Below are 17,691 nucleotides of genomic sequence, written 5' to 3'. Positions count from 1 at the left end.
CACAGTGTTGCAATATGTCAACAAATGGGGGGGGGGGGTCTTGTCTTTGCCAGTTAGCAGGCTAGTTTGGGGAGCGATCTGTCCAGTATTAAGTGACTCTTCACACAGTGTGCATTCCTTAAGGTCAAAACATTGTGGCATACTCTCACGAATGGATGCTTCACATGGATGTGTTTCTGGGCATTGTCCACCAGTGGAGTACTTCTCAAATGGATCTTTTTGCCTTCTCCTCTCCACAGACTACTTCCTTTTTTTTTTTTTTTTTTTTTGTGCCATAGTCCCAGGTCCTTTGGTTTGGAAGGTGGGCACCCTCTGTCTTGGAAGAGGATGTTTCTTTATGCTCCCATTCCCCTCATTCCAAAAGTCCTGTTCAGAGTACAACAGGAAGCTTCCAAAATCTTACTGGTGACTACATTTTGGCTGAGACAACATTGATTCCCTCTTCTGCATATAGCCAAGGACAATAATCACAAGTTACCTCACATGGTGGACCTGCTCACACAAGACAAGGGTCAGGGTGTTCGGGTCTATGAGCTTGTCTGCTTTCCATACCTTTATTGATACAAACAAAACCCTGAAACCAAAAACTGAGTGAGATATCTAGACTGCATTTTGGCTTTTTGTAGGTTAGGTGTTAGAGGACATTTGCACTGCAGTTTGTGTGCTTCTATTAGTGAGGTGCTGTAGGGAAATAAAAATTTCCAAGCAGAATTTTCAGTGATCCTGAAAGCTCTCTCTTTTTTTTTTTGGTGGTAGGGGTTACCCATGAACATCAGTGGAAAATACTTTACTTGCCAAAATGTACTTTTTTACTTTATGCTTTTCTTCTCCTAGAGAAGCAACTTTCCCTGACGGTTGCACATTCTGCCGAAAATTCTGTTTGACGTAGTTGTTGTTGTGTCTTTTGGCTTTTCCCAGTTGGGGGTCGCCACAGCGGAACTCCGGTCCGCTAATGATTGGCAGTAGATTTTTACGTGCCGAGTTGCCGGCCCTGACGTACAACCTTCAACGAAGGTACGCCCATTCACGCATGTCTCCACACAGAAGACGCTTTAGCTGAGAATCGAACAAGACACCGTCTTACTGTGAGGCAACAACACTACCGCAGCACCACCACCGCAGTTGTCTGTTTGATGTAGTATGTTAGTCTATCATGCTTTGAGAAATTCCTGTTGTCATATAGGATGCACGTTACCATAGGTAGTCTTGTAGTCTGCTTCATTAAGGGAGGGAACCGGCTTTAAACCCAAGGTTATATAATGTAATGAAGTGCCTAACTTGCTTATAACAGGCTTGCTAAAGAACATCTGCAGCCTTTTAATGTAGTTTATCAAATATTAGGTAGGTGCTGTTGAATGTACAGAAACCTTCAGTATCTTTCGGTTTAGTTTCTGTTATTCCTACCACAGGGCATGAAGGTCCCACCCCCCAGCACACACTACAGAAATGTGTTTATTTCCGAAAGGAATTTCACTCCGACTACATAAAATAATGGAGAATGCATTGTCTCTGTAGTTTTCAGTTAGGTTGCAGCGTGCTGCAAGTCACACCTATTGCTAAAGCAAAACTCTTACTGTAGAATATTTTAAATAGAGAACAGGAATCATTTTATTCTGCAGCACCACAAAAATGTCATGCTTCCCAGTGAAACTTTGCTTTTACTGTTTGATTATAGTAAATTTAAGTTTAGCATGATGACTCCTTCTCATGTCTTTGAAATTTCTATCAATCAAAGATAAGTGAGCAAAAAATGCTGTGATCCACAAAACATTTTAGGTGATAGTGTTCCAGCTTTCTCGCTACAGTTTGTAATACTTGATGAAAACATGCAATTTAACAACAAATCAGAATAAGAAACCAGTGATTCTCAGCATTTTCATTTTTAGTGAATGCAGAAGTAAACCACCTAATTTATTGCATCTAGATTGTGCCATGTTATCAGAATGCAAATTACATTTTGCGTGCAAGAAAGAAAATGAAAAAAGTCATGTCAGTAAGACGGTGCTCATCCAGGTTGTTTGGGTGTGTAACACTACAAAGGAAGTTGTCTCCATGGTGCCACATGGTAAAGCCATGACTATGGTCGTTAATCCAGAATTGTGATACCATATTGCCCATCCTCCATAAAGTGAGGCAGGCGGACCACTGTTGCATGCCTGATATTCAGCTGTGTAGCGCATCATAAGTCAGTGTGCACACCCGCGGAGCAGTAGATCCATGTGGTACAGCAAGGATTTGAACTATGCTTGGAAGCTTGTATGTATCTTATCATAGGAGGAAGTGCATGTTGCTACCATAGGGGGTGGGCAGAAAGAAGTCCGTTCTTAATGGCTGCCTGGATAATAGGCTTCCATGATCTGCTTTCTCCCATTTTATTTTATTTTTTTATTTAGTTTGTTTACTGGGGTTGTACACTGATCAGAATAGACTGTTTACAGGCATAGTTTGGGTGAAGATGAGGAACAACAAAAGGTGGAGTTGCATAATATGAGGGCTGATAATTGGCAGGTGCAAGGAGTAGTAGTTAAGAAAAAAAAATACAAAATAGTGTACACTTAACTTTCTGTGCAGTATCAAAGCCTCAGTATCACTATTTTTAAGATGTGATGAAAAATATTTTTTTCACATTTTCTGGATGGAGGTTTCCTTTAAATTTTCAGCATATCTGTTCAGTTATCACTAGCTGAGCTCACAGCTGTAATCACGGTGTTGCAATGGAGGTAGCTACCTTGGGCACAGCCTGTTGGCGAACATACTTGCAGTTAAAGTTTGGATGTGACTGAAGTACTAGCATTTGAGAAGGCGTGGGAGATATCGCAGCTTCTTAAGTTAATGTATTTAGTAGATATGCAAGCTGTTTGCTACAGTAACTAATACATTTATCATTGTTATCAGTAGTAAATGTAGCAAGAAACTTGCATAAGCTCTTAGCTTCTGTTTAGAGTTCCATGGACTTGCATTTGGTCCTCAATTTTGAGGACAGTCCGGCCTTTTTTTTTGGGGGGGGGGGTCCTCAACTTTTGGTTAGGAGTGCCAGTTTGGGGACTGCCCAGGTTGCCAGATGACCTAGATACAGTTCTACTGGAGCTGCTAGTTTTGATTTCCCATGTTTGTCACTCTGCTGCATAATTCAGATATGTTTTTCCAGGTTTGTATCTGTATGTCATGTCAAAATATCTGATATTATGGAATGCTTTTGTCTGTGCTACGTTTTGCATGAAGTACTTGTGTAGTGCTGAACAGAATACTGTGGCTGTGCTCTTCTGATGCATGTTAGTATGGTGCAAGTAGTTTAGTGACTGGAAAGATAACCATTACTGACTTAAATGGTAAGTTCACTCCTATTAAAATGTGCTTTGGTTGACCTTTCCTTTATCAATATGAATCTGGTATATTGTTGAAGCTATGCCTCCTTGAGTATGTAAAGTGGAAGTACAGAGTCTGAACCTAATGTGGAGTTTGGTTGTAAGATTTTTATTCAGCAGACTTTGACGGCAATGAGCCAAAATCCAAAGCATTCTTGAACTATGGTGGTGACTGCTTAACACTCACGGATATGCTATCTTTTTTTCCTTTTAAAGCTCATCAGAATAAGTTAGAGGAGATGATTAATGAGTTGGCGGTAGCCATGACTGCTGTGAAGCATGAACAGGAATACATGGAAGTCCGTGAAAGAATACACAGAGCAAGTGGGTGTATGTTTGTGTATATATTTATAGTAAAGAATTGCTGAAATTGTTTCACATATAGTAGTAGTATTTCATTTCTATTCATGTCAGTTTTATGTCATTTTGATGACTTAATAATGATGCTGAATGGCGAGAGATGCATTTTAGGTAGCATTATGTTTTATGAAATAAAAACAAAGTATTGAAATTTTGCTAGGTTGTATTTTCCTGTTGGTTCATAGGTTCATACTAGGCTATCTGCCCTAGGGCATTTATAAGCCTAGCCAGAGTGTGTTTGGCTTTCGCCACCCATTTTAAATTAATTTTGCTATGCCCTTTTTTGAGGTTAGTGTACTGTGCCTCTGTCTGACTGTGACACAGAAGTGATACCCGGGGTAAACCTACGATCTCCCATCCACTCATCAAGATTCCTCTTGAGAGTCCATGAGGGACTCTGCCTAACCTGGACTGGGATTTTATTCCAGAGTGAAGGGAGCCTCTGGGTTATGAATCTGTCCCTCCAGCATGTCCTATTTATTTCAGTGCTGAGGTTCAAGTCTCTCGAGCACGTAGCTCGATGGGATTTGGATTTTCTGAGGTGCAGCATGCCCATTAATTCTGGGTTGGACATGGCTTTATACGTCAGGCACAGATTGCCTCTGAGCAGGCGGTATGCCACTGAGTAGAGCTGGAGTTTCTTTAACTGGGCAGCATATGGCATCTGTTTGTGCCCTTTGATCCTGTTGGTGAGGTACTTTTGGGGTCTTTCCAGTTGCTGCAGGTGTCTGGTAAGGTACATCCCAAAAGGGGCATTGTACTCAATTATGGGCCTGATGAGGGATGAATAAAGAGGCACGATGACCTCCCCTGATCTAGATGTGAATTCCTTCATGATTAGGTGGGCTATATAAAATGTTTTTCTAACCACTTTGGCCACGTGGTTGTCAAATGAGAGATTGCTGTCAACTTGGGTCCTCGGGTCCCTAATTACTTCTTCTGTACTTAATGGATTGCCACCTATGTGGTAATCAGTGGGCACTTTGTTTTTGCCAAAGGGGATGACTATACACCTTTTGGCGTTTAGCTTGAGGCCATGGCTCTGGCACCAGTTGTCGTGTTTCTATGAGTCCCTTTTGGAGGATGCTTGTGCCGGCTGGAGAGTCGATTATGGCGCCCAGTTTGCAGTCCTCTGCGAACTTGGTCAGCCACAGTCCTTCCATGTTGGCCTCTACCTCCGAGAAATATATACCGAATAAGAGAGGTCCCAGGACTGAGCCTTGTGGGATGCCACTTGTAACTGGTTTGGAGTCTGACATGGCTCCAGCAATTCTAACCATGTGGATTCTGTCCTTGAGCCAGTTTGCAACCCATCTAGTGATATAGGGGTTTATATTTAAGCTGGTGAGCTTATCTATAATGCCCGAGTGGGGTATTGTATCGAAGGCTTTTGTGAGGTCCAGGTGGCCTTGGTGACCGTTTCAAAGAAATCAACCAGGTTTAAGAGGCAGGATCTGCCCTTAACAAAGCCAAACTGGGTAGGATCCAGTGTCTGTAGGTCCCAAATATCTTTATTTATGAGGTCCATGATGATCCTTTCCCTAGCTTTGCAGTCCAAGCTAGTCAGGCTTATGGGGCGATAGTTTCCAGGATCCGTTGAGGCACCACCTTTGTGGAGCGGGACCACTGTTGCTGTATGCCACTCTTTGGGTACATATCCTGTAGTAAGGCTGAGATCGAACAGTAGTTTTATGTTTGGGTTTAGCTCTTCTTGGAGTTCATGTAGGACGCAGCCCGGGACACATTGATGCTGTGTTTTTTTCTTTGGAGAGGGCAGCTCTTACCTGAGCATCTGAGATCAGGGGGCAGCACTCTGCTGGGATATTTGCCCTTTTGGTGGGGAGGGGGGCGGGGAGTTTGCGCTGAACCTGTCAGCTAGGATGTTGGCAGTGTCTGTGGGTTCGGTGTATTTTTTGTCATTTTGGACTAATTCTGAGCATATCTGGGAATTCACACCCAGGTTCCTAACATAACTAAAGAAAGCCTTGTGATTATCCTTAGTGTCCTGTCCAATTTTTCTCTCGAAGCTGGCCTTAGACGATTTTATGAGTGCCCGTAGTTTTTTGCTAATACTGATCAGAGATGCCTTCCCTTTTTGGGATTTTGCTCTATCATGTAGTAGCTTCTTCCTTCTATTGTATAGTTTGTTTATGGCTGGGGTCCACCAGACAGGACGCCTGCCTTTGGAGGATTGGGTCTTGGTTTTATTTGGGATTGCATGATCCATGCATTCCTGAAGGTGTTCATAGAATGCGTTTATAAAGGATTCTGCGCTCTGGGCCGTATTTTCCACAGGCCCATGGGCTTTGAAGGATTCCACCTCGGTTTTGAGGAGTGTGAAATTTGCTTTAGAGAAGTTTTTCACTGTGGTTTTCAGGGCAGGGGGTGGAGTCGGGATGTGAATATCCAGTGAGATGAGTTTTTATAGTCTGATCTTACCAGTGAAGGATACACTTCTGGTCTGGAGCATAGAGTCCCCATGTTGGTGATGATCAGGTCCAGTATGTTTTCCCCTCTTGTGGGAGTGGTAACAAGTTGATGTTCATCGTGTTTCACTGTTGCAGTCATGACTGTAGGGTTCTCCCCTGCCAGCAGGCAGTCCTCGGTCGGCCAGAATCCCAGTGTCTGGGTCCGGCATCGGCTGCTCAGCCTTGCTCCCTGACGTCAGAGCACCAGGAGTACAAAAGCTGGCAGCCAACGCCATGTTCTCCAGTCTTTCTTGCCGTGCGGTGATAGCAGTTCGCAAGTGCCGGTCAGCTGACTCCTGACAATTTTTTCTAAACATACTTCAGTCCGAAGACTTTCTTCTCCTACTCAAAGCTAAGTACCCCATTGGGGAAACTTTTTTTCTTGCTCCAGTCCGATGTCAGAAAAAGTTAATAATTGTATTTCATGTGGGAAGCAAATACCTCATAAGGATTTTCATTCTTACTGTATTCCTTGCTTAGGCCCTGACCACGACGTAGCTAGTTGTCGGTTTTGTGCTAGATTTAATCAATGTACAATTAAACTAAGGTACGATTTTGTATTTCATTACTTCGGTAGGCGTTTTAATTACAAAATGTCGTCTGACACGCTTCCGACTACCGGAGTTCACAAACGACGCAAGGATAAAGGCAGGCCTCCGAGGTCCAAAACAAACGATATTGTACAAGCAGAGCCAGCTTCAGGTTCGGCCGTCGTCAGTGAGGCGCTTTTGCAGCCCCTGTCGTCGGCCATTTCGGAACCGATGGCCGAAATGGAGTCCCACGAGGAGCCAACTAGGCCTTTGAATATTTCAGTTGCAGGACCTTTGGACAATGCTCCTTTGGACGGGTCTGGAGCCGCTGTGCAGGTACCGGCTTCCGAGGGGGTTTTCAGGCCTACTCAGCTTCTGATAAAGGCAAAGCCAAAGACAAAGGCAAAGACTCCTTCCATATCAAAGACTACAGCCCAGGCCTCTTCTAATCTGGGACCCAAGTCTCAGAAACAGTTACTTAAGATGGCGGAGGACTTGCTTACTATGATTAGGGGTTCACATCCCCCTCCAGATAAAAGGCCAAGGCAGGAATTGTATTATGACTCCTCTGATCAGGCTTCTGTTTCTTCAGTTTCTTCTTCTGACCAGGATTATTCTTTCCCTCCTTATGAGGATTCTGATGCTGAGGAATCCATTCCTTCAGCTTCTCCCCCTGAGGATTTTTCTTTTGGGGAAACTTTACATGAAATGAGGGAACATTTTCACTGGGAAGGACAGGAGTACTCGGAATCTAAGAAAAGACTTAGGGATTTGCATTTTCTTCCCCAACATAGACCCCTGGCAATCCCTCCTATTTTGGATATTGTGGATGATGCTTTTTCGGAGGCTAACTTAACTCCTGACTCTTTTCCTCCAGTTCCTGTTAAGCCAGACAGATATTATAGGGTTCCTGATTCCCACCAGTTTTTATACAAGAATCCTACTGCTGATCCTGAAACCATTTCCTCAGGGCCCTAAGGGGGGTTAAGGCCGCTACTGCTAAAAACCCCATTCCCACTGAGAAGGACTCCAGATCTTTAGAAAGATGGGGCAAATGCAACTTTATCTATTGGGGCTTTAAGCTGTCAATTTCATATGCTGAAATACCAGCAATTTCTTCTGTCTGTTTTGAAGCAAAAGCTAACTTCCATTTCCGCTTGTGCAGATAATAAGGAATTACATGACTTAATGCATGCCACTGAACAAGTAGGGAAGCTTGGTTTACACTGTGGATGTCCTTCAAGGATGCATCTGCAGTCCTAACAAATGGGGTTGTCCTGTCGTCAGGCAGCCCTTCGGTCGGCCGGATTCCAAAGTCTGGGTCTGGCCTCTGCTGGTGTCGCACTTCACCCGACGTCATAGCTGCAGTTATTCTGGTATAAAGGCATCAGCCGACGCCATTTTCCTCAGTCTTTCTTGCCGCGTGGCGCCCGAAGCAGAAGCTGTTCGCAAGTGCCGGTCGGTCAGATCCAGAGATTACTACTACCGAATACTACTTCGAAGACTTCTAAAAAGCTAAGTACCCCGTTGGGGACTCTTTCTTGCCTCAGCCAATGTCAGAAAAAGTGAATAACTGTTTAACTTGTGGGAAACAAATACCTCATAAAGATTTGCACTCTTACTGCTTACCTTGCTTAGGCCCAGACCACGACGTAGTAGCTTGTCTAGCCTGTGCTTCTTTTAACCGACGGATGCTTAGACGTCGGTCGGAGTTTGCTGAGCAGTTTTTCGGCTCTGATTTTGCGTATATTATGCCGTCGGATCCTCCGACTACACAAACGGCCAAAAAACGCAAAGAAAAGGACCGACACTCACGGTCCACAGTTTCGGCTGAAACCGCGGTTAAGCAAACCGCGAGTGTCTCGGTTTCGGCCGAAGCCGAGCAAGCGGTCCTTGCTTCAGCCGAATCCATGCCTTCCACCGAGGCCTCTTCTGGCCTGGTAGAATCACCTTCAGAAATCCAACCTGCTGTTGTGGTTTCTCAGGAATTATCAGACACTATTCCCTTGGATGTTTCAACTCCTGCACGTGGAGCTGCTAGGCCTCCTGCAGCCATGTCCATTAAGGCCTTTGCCAGAGCTAAAGCAGCTAAAGCTACCAAGACTGCAACTGTTAAGGCCCCTACTCCCAGGCCCAGTTCCAGTTCTCAAATGCTCTCTTTGGCAGAGGATCTTATTACTTTAATCCAGGGATCCCAGCCTCATCCAGACAGGGCCTCTCATCCACCTCCACAGAAGAGGCCTAGAGCAGAGCCACCTGAGCCAGTGTCCACCGATGATTCCTCTGATGATTCAGACAATGCAGACCCTCCAGAGGCTTCTTATTCCCCTTACGAAGACTCTGATGCTGAAGAGTCCATTCCTTCTGCCTCTCCTCCTGAGGAATTTTCCTTTGGGGAAACCTTGCATGCCATGAGGGAACAATTTCAGTGGCAGGGCCAAGATTTTTCTGACTCCAGAAAAAGGCTTAGAACTTTTTTGCATTTACCTCGACACAGGCCTTTAGCTATACCTCCAGTTCTCTCTGTTGTAGATGATGCATTTAATGATGCTTGCTCTGCTCCTGATTCTTTACCTCCGGCCCCTGCTAAGCCCGACAGGTACTACAGGGTCCCGGACACACATCACCATTTATACAAGGCTCCTTTTGCAGACCCCGAGACTATCTCCCAGGGACCTAAGGCTGTAGCTTCTACCTCTGCTAAAAACCCCCTCCTCTGAAAGGGAATCCAGGTCCTTAGAGAGATGGGGTAAAAAAGTTTACACTTCAGCTACCTTGTCAGCCAGGGCTTTGAACTGTCAGTTTCACATGATACAATACCAAGAATTTATGCTAGACCAGTTAACTAAAAAACTGTCCTCTGATTAACCTTTTGATAAGAAGTATGTTCAGGAGATGGTACATAACATTCAACAAGTTAGTAACCATTCTTTAAAATGCGGCTATGATGCACTGGAGGCTTCCTTTAGATCAGCCATGACAGGCACAGTTATCAGAAGGCATGCCTGGTTGAAAGAGCAGGCCTTACCTGACCACGTCAAATCAAAATTATTAGATGCGCCCATGGACAAGGCCAACTTATTTGGTTCTCCTGCACAACAGGTACTGAAGAAGATGGAGGAGAAGGCAAAATCTGTTCAAACAGTGAAAGATTTCCTACAGGTCCAACCTCCAAGGTTTAGCCGGAACTGGCCCTCCAAGAATTGGTCCTTTCCAGACTCCTCTAAGGCACAGAGAGGCAGAAATAGGAGATTGATTTTCAGTCCAGAGGTGCCTACCGGGGCCGCCAGTGGCAGGGTAACAACCAACGAGCCACAGACACAGCCACAGTGACTTGGCTCTAGCACCGCCTACCAGGGAACAGCTAGAAGCACCCTTAGGCGGGAAGCTAGCCTTATTTTCAAAAAACTGGCATTACATCACAAGGGACAAGTGGATTTTACAAACCTATAGACCAAGGTTACAGGTTTCATTTCCATACTGTACCAGCAAAGAGAGGAATGCCAAACCTACCACCAACTCAAAAGGCAGAAGCTCTACAACAAATATCTCAGTTATTAAGGATGAGAGCCGTGGAAAAGGTACCATCCATGGAACAAGGAAAGGGATTTTACTCCAGACTCTTCCTGGTACCAAGAAAAGAGAGCAAATGGAGACCTATTCTCGACCTGTCCGCTTTAAACACATTCCTCATTGTTCCAAAATTCAAAATGCTGACTCTACAGCAGCTTCTTCCCATGCTGGGCAAGGAGTCTTGGCTGGTAACTCTAGATCTCAAGGAGGCATACCTGCACGTCCCCATTCAACCAATTTGCAGAAGATACCTCAGATTTCTTGCAGGATCAGAGCATTATCAATTCTCAGCATTGCCCTTTGGCTTATCTACTGCGCCCAGAGTATTCACGAAATGCCTGGCATCAGTAATTGCCCATTGCAGACTTCAGGGAATACAAATTTACCCATACCTGGACGACTGCCTGATACAAGCGGACAGCACCAACAAATTAACAGAAGACTTACAAAGAGTCATTTACCTGCTACAAGCCCTGGGATATACAGTCAACATAAAAAAGTCAAGACTGATACCATCCCAAAGAATTACCTTTTTGGGTGCAGAACTGGACACAACAAAGCAAATGGCATTCTTAACTGTAGAAAAACAGGAACAACTACCACTCTACTTCTTGGCATTGACAAAGCAGAGTCATCTTACAGCAAGAAAAGTACTACAAGCCCTGGGCTTCATGGCATCCTGTATAATCCTGGTACCTCATGCCAGACTGCACATGAGAAAACTACAGTGGTACCTAAAGAATTTGTTGTCTCAACACAAGCACAGCCTAGAAACCAAAATTCCAATAATCCCATGCTTAAAGCGAGAGTTCCTATGGTGGGCTCAGGCCTGCCAGTCAAACGCAGGATTGCCCTTCAAAAGCACTCGTCCAAGCCAAACCATCACGACAGACGCCTCAGACCTCGGATGGGGGGCCCACATGCTGGACAAGCGCATACAAGGCTTATGGACTCAAGACCAGTTACACCTGCACATAAATCTAAAGGAAATGCTGGCAGTAAAATTGGCAATCCAGACATTCAGACCATTCCTCCAAGAAGGCCAGTTGATGATAAGGACAGACAACACCACAGTGATGTGATACATCAACAAACAGGGAGGCACCCATTCATACCCTCTATGCCGGATGGCACTGGACTTATGGAATGTGGCTCTGAGCTACAACATACAGTTACAGGCAATTTTTGTACCAGGAAAAGAAAACATTCTAGCAGACATACTAAGCAGGACTACCACGGATGCCCACGAATGGATGCTGCATCCAGACATCTTCAAAACCATCACAAGAAAATGGGGACTCCCAGAAATAGATTTATTTGCATCCCCACACAATCACCAACTAAAGAAATTCTGCACAAGGACGTACCACCCACTTGCTTGGAAAGTGGACTCCCTATCTTTCAGTTGGAGGAACCTGACAGCATATGCATTCCCACCTCTTCCTTTGATGCACAAGGTGCTATTGAAGATCAAAGAAGACCGTCCAAGGATCATTCTGATAGCTCCAGACTGGCCAAGGCAACATTGGTACCCATTACTAAGGAGCATGTCTCGGGAACAAATATGGACACTACCCTTGGTTCCATTACTGTTAACACAGAACAACTACAGCAACCTGCATCCAAACCTGAAAACCCTACAACTGACTGCCTGGAACATTGCATAAGATCAATTAACCCACAGTTATCACAAAGGGTTAAAGATATTATACGTGAGGCTCGCAGACCCTCAACAAGAAAGAACTATGCAGCAAAATGGAAACGATATAACATTTGGAGTACTGCAAGGGGAGAAGATGTGTCACGGGTAAACATAGCCAGCATCCTGGAATACTTGGCAGAACTTTTACACTCAGGCCTGTCCTATTCTTCCATAAAAATACATGCATCAGCTATTTCAGCAGAATACAGCTTGGATCCTCCAGTCTTCTCACACCCTCTGCTCAGACAGTTTCTGAGGGGAATCAAAAATGTAAAACCTCCTAGGAAACCACCATTGCCAGCTTGGGACTTGAACTTTGTGCTAGAAAAATTGACACTTTCTCCTTTCGAACCAGCAGCAACAGCAGAGATGCAATACTTATCATGGAAAACTGCTTTCCTACTGGCAATCACTTCAGCAAGAAGGGTTTCTGAACTACAGGCGTTAATGGCAGTACAACCCTTCCTGATCTTCCATCAAGATAGAGTGTCCATGAGAACAAATCCTTCATTTATGCCTAAGGTGGTATCCAGAGTGTCTTTAAACCAGGCTATCCACCTACCTACATTCTTTCCCAACCCACAGAACAGGGGAGAAAGACTTCTACATACCTTGGATGTACACAGACAGTTACGCTACTACCTGGACAGAACCAAGACCAACAGAAAAACTGACCAGCTACTGGTAGCATATGCAACAGGAAGGGAAGGAAAAGCAATTTCCAAACAGACAATCTCAAAGTGGATAGGAAATTGCATTAGATTTTGTTACTCTCACCATGGAAAGAAAACTCCAGAAAACATCAGGCCTCACTCTACAAGGGCCACAGCCACTACCACAGCCTTCTTAAGAGGAATGGCTACCAAGGACATTATAGAGGCTGCTACTTGGACCTCCGTGCATACATTTGCCAAGCATTATAATTTACCTTTATATTCTGGATCCCGAGCAGGTTTTGCCTCTGCTGTTCTGCAAGGGATTCTATCTACACCATAAACTCTCCTGTTACCTCCTCCCCTAGTGTGGCTGTGGTATTCTACCCATTTGTTAGGACTGCAGATGCATCCTTGAAGGACATAGTACAGTTTTGTACCTACCATAAATGTAGATGTCCGATAGGAATGCATCTGCAGTCAGGATTACCCACCCGCCTTCCACTCTGTGGTACTCCTAGGGTATTTACCCTCCTTATAGCTAGCTAGGGGGGGATCTATTATGGTGTATTTGTTTGTATATATGTACATACATGCTTATTATTTGTGTTTACTCTCTATTATTTGGAATCATTGGCATTTATCCAAATTTAGCCTTCCAAGAGGGCACCTGGCATCTGGGGCAAGAAACACTGAGGAAAATGGTGTCGGCTGATGCCTTTATACCCGAATAACTGCAGCTATGACGTCGGGTGAAGTGCGACACCAGCCGAGGCCAGACCCAGACTTTGGAATCCGGCCGACCGAAGGGCTGCCTGACGACAGGACAACCCATTTGTTAGGACTGCAGATGCATTCCTATCGGACATCTACATTTATGGTAGGTACAAAACTGTACTTTTTGATGCTTGGTTAAAGGAACAAAACTTGCCAGATCAAGTAAAAGCTAAGTTATTGGATGCTCCTGTTCAGCATAATGTTTTGTTTGGATCTAAGGCTGAAGAGGTGATAGAAAATGGAGGACAAGGCAAAATCCATTAAGGATTTCTTACAAGTACAGCCACCCAGATTTAGTAGGAATTGGCCTACTAAAAATTGGTCCTTTCCCAATTCAGACAGGCCTCAGAGGGGTAGATACAGACGCTCCCGAGGAAGGCCCCAAACGCAAGCCTCTTGCAGACCAAGACAGTGGACTGCTTCCACCCCTAGGGGTGGAGAGGACAGGTCCTCAAGCTCATAGAAATCGGGCTCAATGACTCCCTCTGCTGGGCTTCAGGAACTTCTTGCCTGGAAGCCCCTCTCGGAGGAAAACTTTCTCTTTTTCACCTAAATTGGGCTCATATAACCCAAGACAAGTGGGTTCTGGATGTGGTTGCAAGAGGTTACAAATTCCATTTTCATACCCTACCAAGACCAAGCGAATGGCCGGGTCTATCAAAACATCAATGGTTAGAGGCCTTAAACCAGGTAGAAGCCCTCTTGGCTATGAAAGCCATAGAACTGGTTCCACTTTCAGAAATGGGACAAGGTTTTTACTCAAGGCTCTTTCTAATCCCCAGAAAGCAAAATTCATGGAGACCCATTCTGGATCTGTCAGTCTTGAACACTTTTCTCGAGATGTCAAAATTCAAGATGCTTACTCTACAGCAGCTACTTCCAATGCTGACCAAAAATGCATGGATGGTAACTTTGGATTTAAAGGAGGCTTATTTACACATTCCCATCAGGCAGGAGTGCAGAAAATACCTCAGGGTCGAGGCCGGATCGAGGCACTATCAATTCTCTGCTTTGCCCTTTGGATTGTCTACTGCGCCCAGTGTCTTCACCAAATGCCTGGCTCCAGTAGTAGCTTATTGCAGACTCAAGGGAATTCAAATTTACCCTTATCTGGACGACTGTCTTATTCAAGCAGACAGCAAGAATGTCTTACTCCAGCATCTAGAATTTGTTCAGAAACTTCTCAAGTTCGTGGGATTCACTGTAAACATAAAAAGTCAAATTTGACACCCTCACAACAGATAACTTTTCTGGGTGCTCTTCTAAACACAACCCAGATGGCATTTCTGACATCCGAAAAACAATTACAGCTGGCTTCAACTTTCAAAACCTTGGCATCATTAACTCAGCTATCTGCAAGGAAATTCCTACAGGCTTTGGGTTACATGGCCTCCTGCATCCTTCTCGTACCATATGCAAGACTACATATGAGGAAAATACAGTGGTACCTAAAAAGCGTATGGTCTCAGCATTGCCACAGTTTAGACATACAGATCACCCTCCTGCCTTGTCTTCAAAAGGAATTCCTTTGGTGGTCCAAGGCATGTACTCAAAACAAAGGGAAAGCCTTCAGTCTGCCTCCTGCTAGTCGGATACTAACCACGGATGCCTCAGATTACGCATGGGGAGCCCATTTGCAGGGCAAATGTCTGCAAGGCCTTTGGACAAAGGATCAGAAGCACCTGCATATCAATTTAAAGGAAATGTTAGCCGTTCAGAACGCTCTATTGGCCTTCAGGATTCTTCTACAACCAGGACAACTACTGATACGGACAGACAACACCACAGTTTTGTGGTACATAAACAAGCAAGGGGGATCACATTCCTATCCCCTATGCAGACTAGCCATGAATCTATGGAACACAGCTCTAGCTTGCAAACTGGACCTTCAAGCTCAGTTTCTACCAGGGAAACAAAACATCCTGGCAGACAGTCTGAGCAGGAACCTGTCAGACCCACACGAATGGATGCTGGACACCGAAATATTCAAGATGATTACAGCAGTCTGGGGATGTCCTCACATAGACCTCTTTGCATCTCACCTCAATCATCAACTACAGATTTTTTGCACAAGGACATTCCACGAACTAGCTTGGAAAGTGGATGCACTATCATTCAGTTGGAGGAACCTCTCTGGGTATGCCTTCCCGCTTCTACCTCTTCTTCCACGGGTGTTATTAAAGATCAAACAGGACAAGCCCAAGATGATAATTTTACTGGCCCCAAATTGGCCTCGACAGTTTTGGTACCCAACACTGAAAAACCTTTCTCTGGAGCCCCCTTGGGTTTTACCTCAGACTCCGAACCTTCTGTCCCAACACCAGGGTCAGGTTCTGCACTCCCATGTCAAAACTCTCAGCCTGGCTGCCTGGTTAATCCAGGGTCTATGATTCATTCTCTCCTACCCAAGCAGGTTATGGATGTCATTTTAGAAGCCAGACGTCCTAGCACTAGAAAATCTTATGCAGGAAAATGGAAAAGATTTTGCACCTGGATGCAGGCTCAGGATTCGGATCCTCTTATTCCTAACATTTCTCTGATTTTACTTTACCTGACAGACCTCTTACATAAGGGTCTCTCTTTTTCTTCCATAAAGATACATGCCTCTGCTATCTCTGCTCATTATAATACAGACCCTCCAATCTTTTCCCACCAGCTCATGAGACAGTTTCTCAGAGGAGCTAAGAACTTAAGGCCCCCTAGATCTTCACCCATTCCTGCCTGGGATCTCAACTATGTTTTGGAAAAACTCACCTTACCTCCTTTTGAGCTTGCTGCCACATCTGACATCAAGTTTTTATCTTGGAAAACAGCCATCCTGTTAGCTCTGACCTCTGCCAGGAGAGTTTCAGAGTTGCAAGCTCTCATGGCTGTGGAACCTTATATTATTTTTCACCAAGACAGGGTATCTTTAAGGACTAATCCTACTTTCATGCCTAAGGTGGTTTCCAAAGTGGCTTTAAATCAAACTATTCACCTGCCAACTTTTTTCCCCAGTCCTCAAAATAAGGGGGAAAGGATCTTGCATTCCTTGGATGTACACAGACAACTATGTTTTTACCTGGACAGAACCAAGGAAATCAGAGCAATTGTTTGTTTCTTATGCTTCAAGTTCCCAAGGTAAAGTCATTTCAAAACAAACCATTTCTAAATGGATTGCTCATGGAATCAGATTTTGTTATTCTCACCATGGAAAGCAAATCCCAGGGAGTATAAGAACTCACTCTACCAGAGCTGCTGCCACTTCAGCTGCCTTCCTCAGGGGAGTTCCTACCAAAAACATTTTGGAAGCTGCAACTTTGGAGTTCAGTGCATACTTTTTCTAAGCACTGCAATCTACCTCTCTACTCTAAGTCTAGGGCAGGCTTTGCTTCTGCAGTCTTGCAGGGCCTTTTAGCTGCCCCCTCTACTTTATGACCACCTCCCTTTTATTCTGCTTTGGGATTCAACCCTACAGTCATGACTGCAACAGTGAAATGCGATTAACATAGTACAGTTGTGTACACTTACCATAAATGTAGATGTTAGAGTGTCTTCACTGTTGCAGTCTGGGTTACCCTCCCTCCTGTCCCCTCTTATTTTTTCTTTTGTGTGGTTCCCTTCTTCACCCTTCTTCTGAGGTGTATTTGCAAAGGGTATGGGTTTTTTACTCATTTTGGAACTCCTGACATCTGGGCAAGAAAAACTGGAGAACATGGCGTCGGCTGCCAGTTTTGTACTCCTGGCGCCCTGACGTCAGGGAGCATGGCTGAGCAGCTGACGCCGGACCCAGAATTTGGGATTCTGGCCGAACGAGGACTGCCTGCCGGCAGGCAGAACCCTACAGTCATGACTGCAACAGTGAAGACACTCTAACATCTACATTTATGGTAAGTGTACACAACTGTATTTTCTATAGCATTTGAGTTTATAAATTCTAGGAACCTTTGAGCTAGGGTGTTGGAGCTAGAGTAATGCTCCCAGTCTATGTTTGGGTAGTTGAAGTCGCCCAATATAATGGTGTTTGGAGAGACCTTCATATTTTCCAGTGTTCTCAGGAAAGCCGAGTGGGGTTCCTGTGTTTGGGAGGGTGGTCTGTAGCAGGCTATAAATTGTAAGGCAGTTTTACCCACTGTTAGTTGCACAGGGATAGTCTCTGATGCTTCGTGCTGTGCCACTAACCTGGAGGTGTGGGTATCTTTGACGAATATTGATACTCCTCCTCCTTTTGTGGTTCGGTCCAAGTTTTGGGGCCGAAAAGCATGGTATGAGGTATAACCTGGT

General features: G+C 44.7%; 1 protein-coding gene across 2 annotated transcripts in view; it reads left to right on the top strand.

Moving 5' to 3' along the window:
- The window catches only part of TMED2 (transmembrane p24 trafficking protein 2), a 535,599-nt gene that overhangs the window by 319,062 nt on the left and 198,846 nt on the right, over positions 1–17,691 (top strand). For both annotated transcript variants that reach the window (XM_044068555.1, XM_044068556.1), the window contains one exon: positions 3,582–3,689. In XM_044068555.1, coding sequence (XP_043924490.1) covers positions 3,582–3,689 — 108 coding nt within the window. The remainder of the gene's footprint in view (positions 1–3,581; positions 3,690–17,691) is intronic.

This window comes from Protopterus annectens, chromosome 4.part0, assembly GCF_019279795.1.
Source record: "Protopterus annectens isolate FY-2018-M chromosome 4.part0, PAN1.0, whole genome shotgun sequence".
Taxonomy (NCBI): domain Eukaryota; kingdom Metazoa; phylum Chordata; order Ceratodontiformes; family Protopteridae; genus Protopterus; species Protopterus annectens.
The sequence above is the reverse complement of the archived record's forward strand: the minus strand, read 5'-3'. Positions and strand labels throughout refer to the sequence as shown.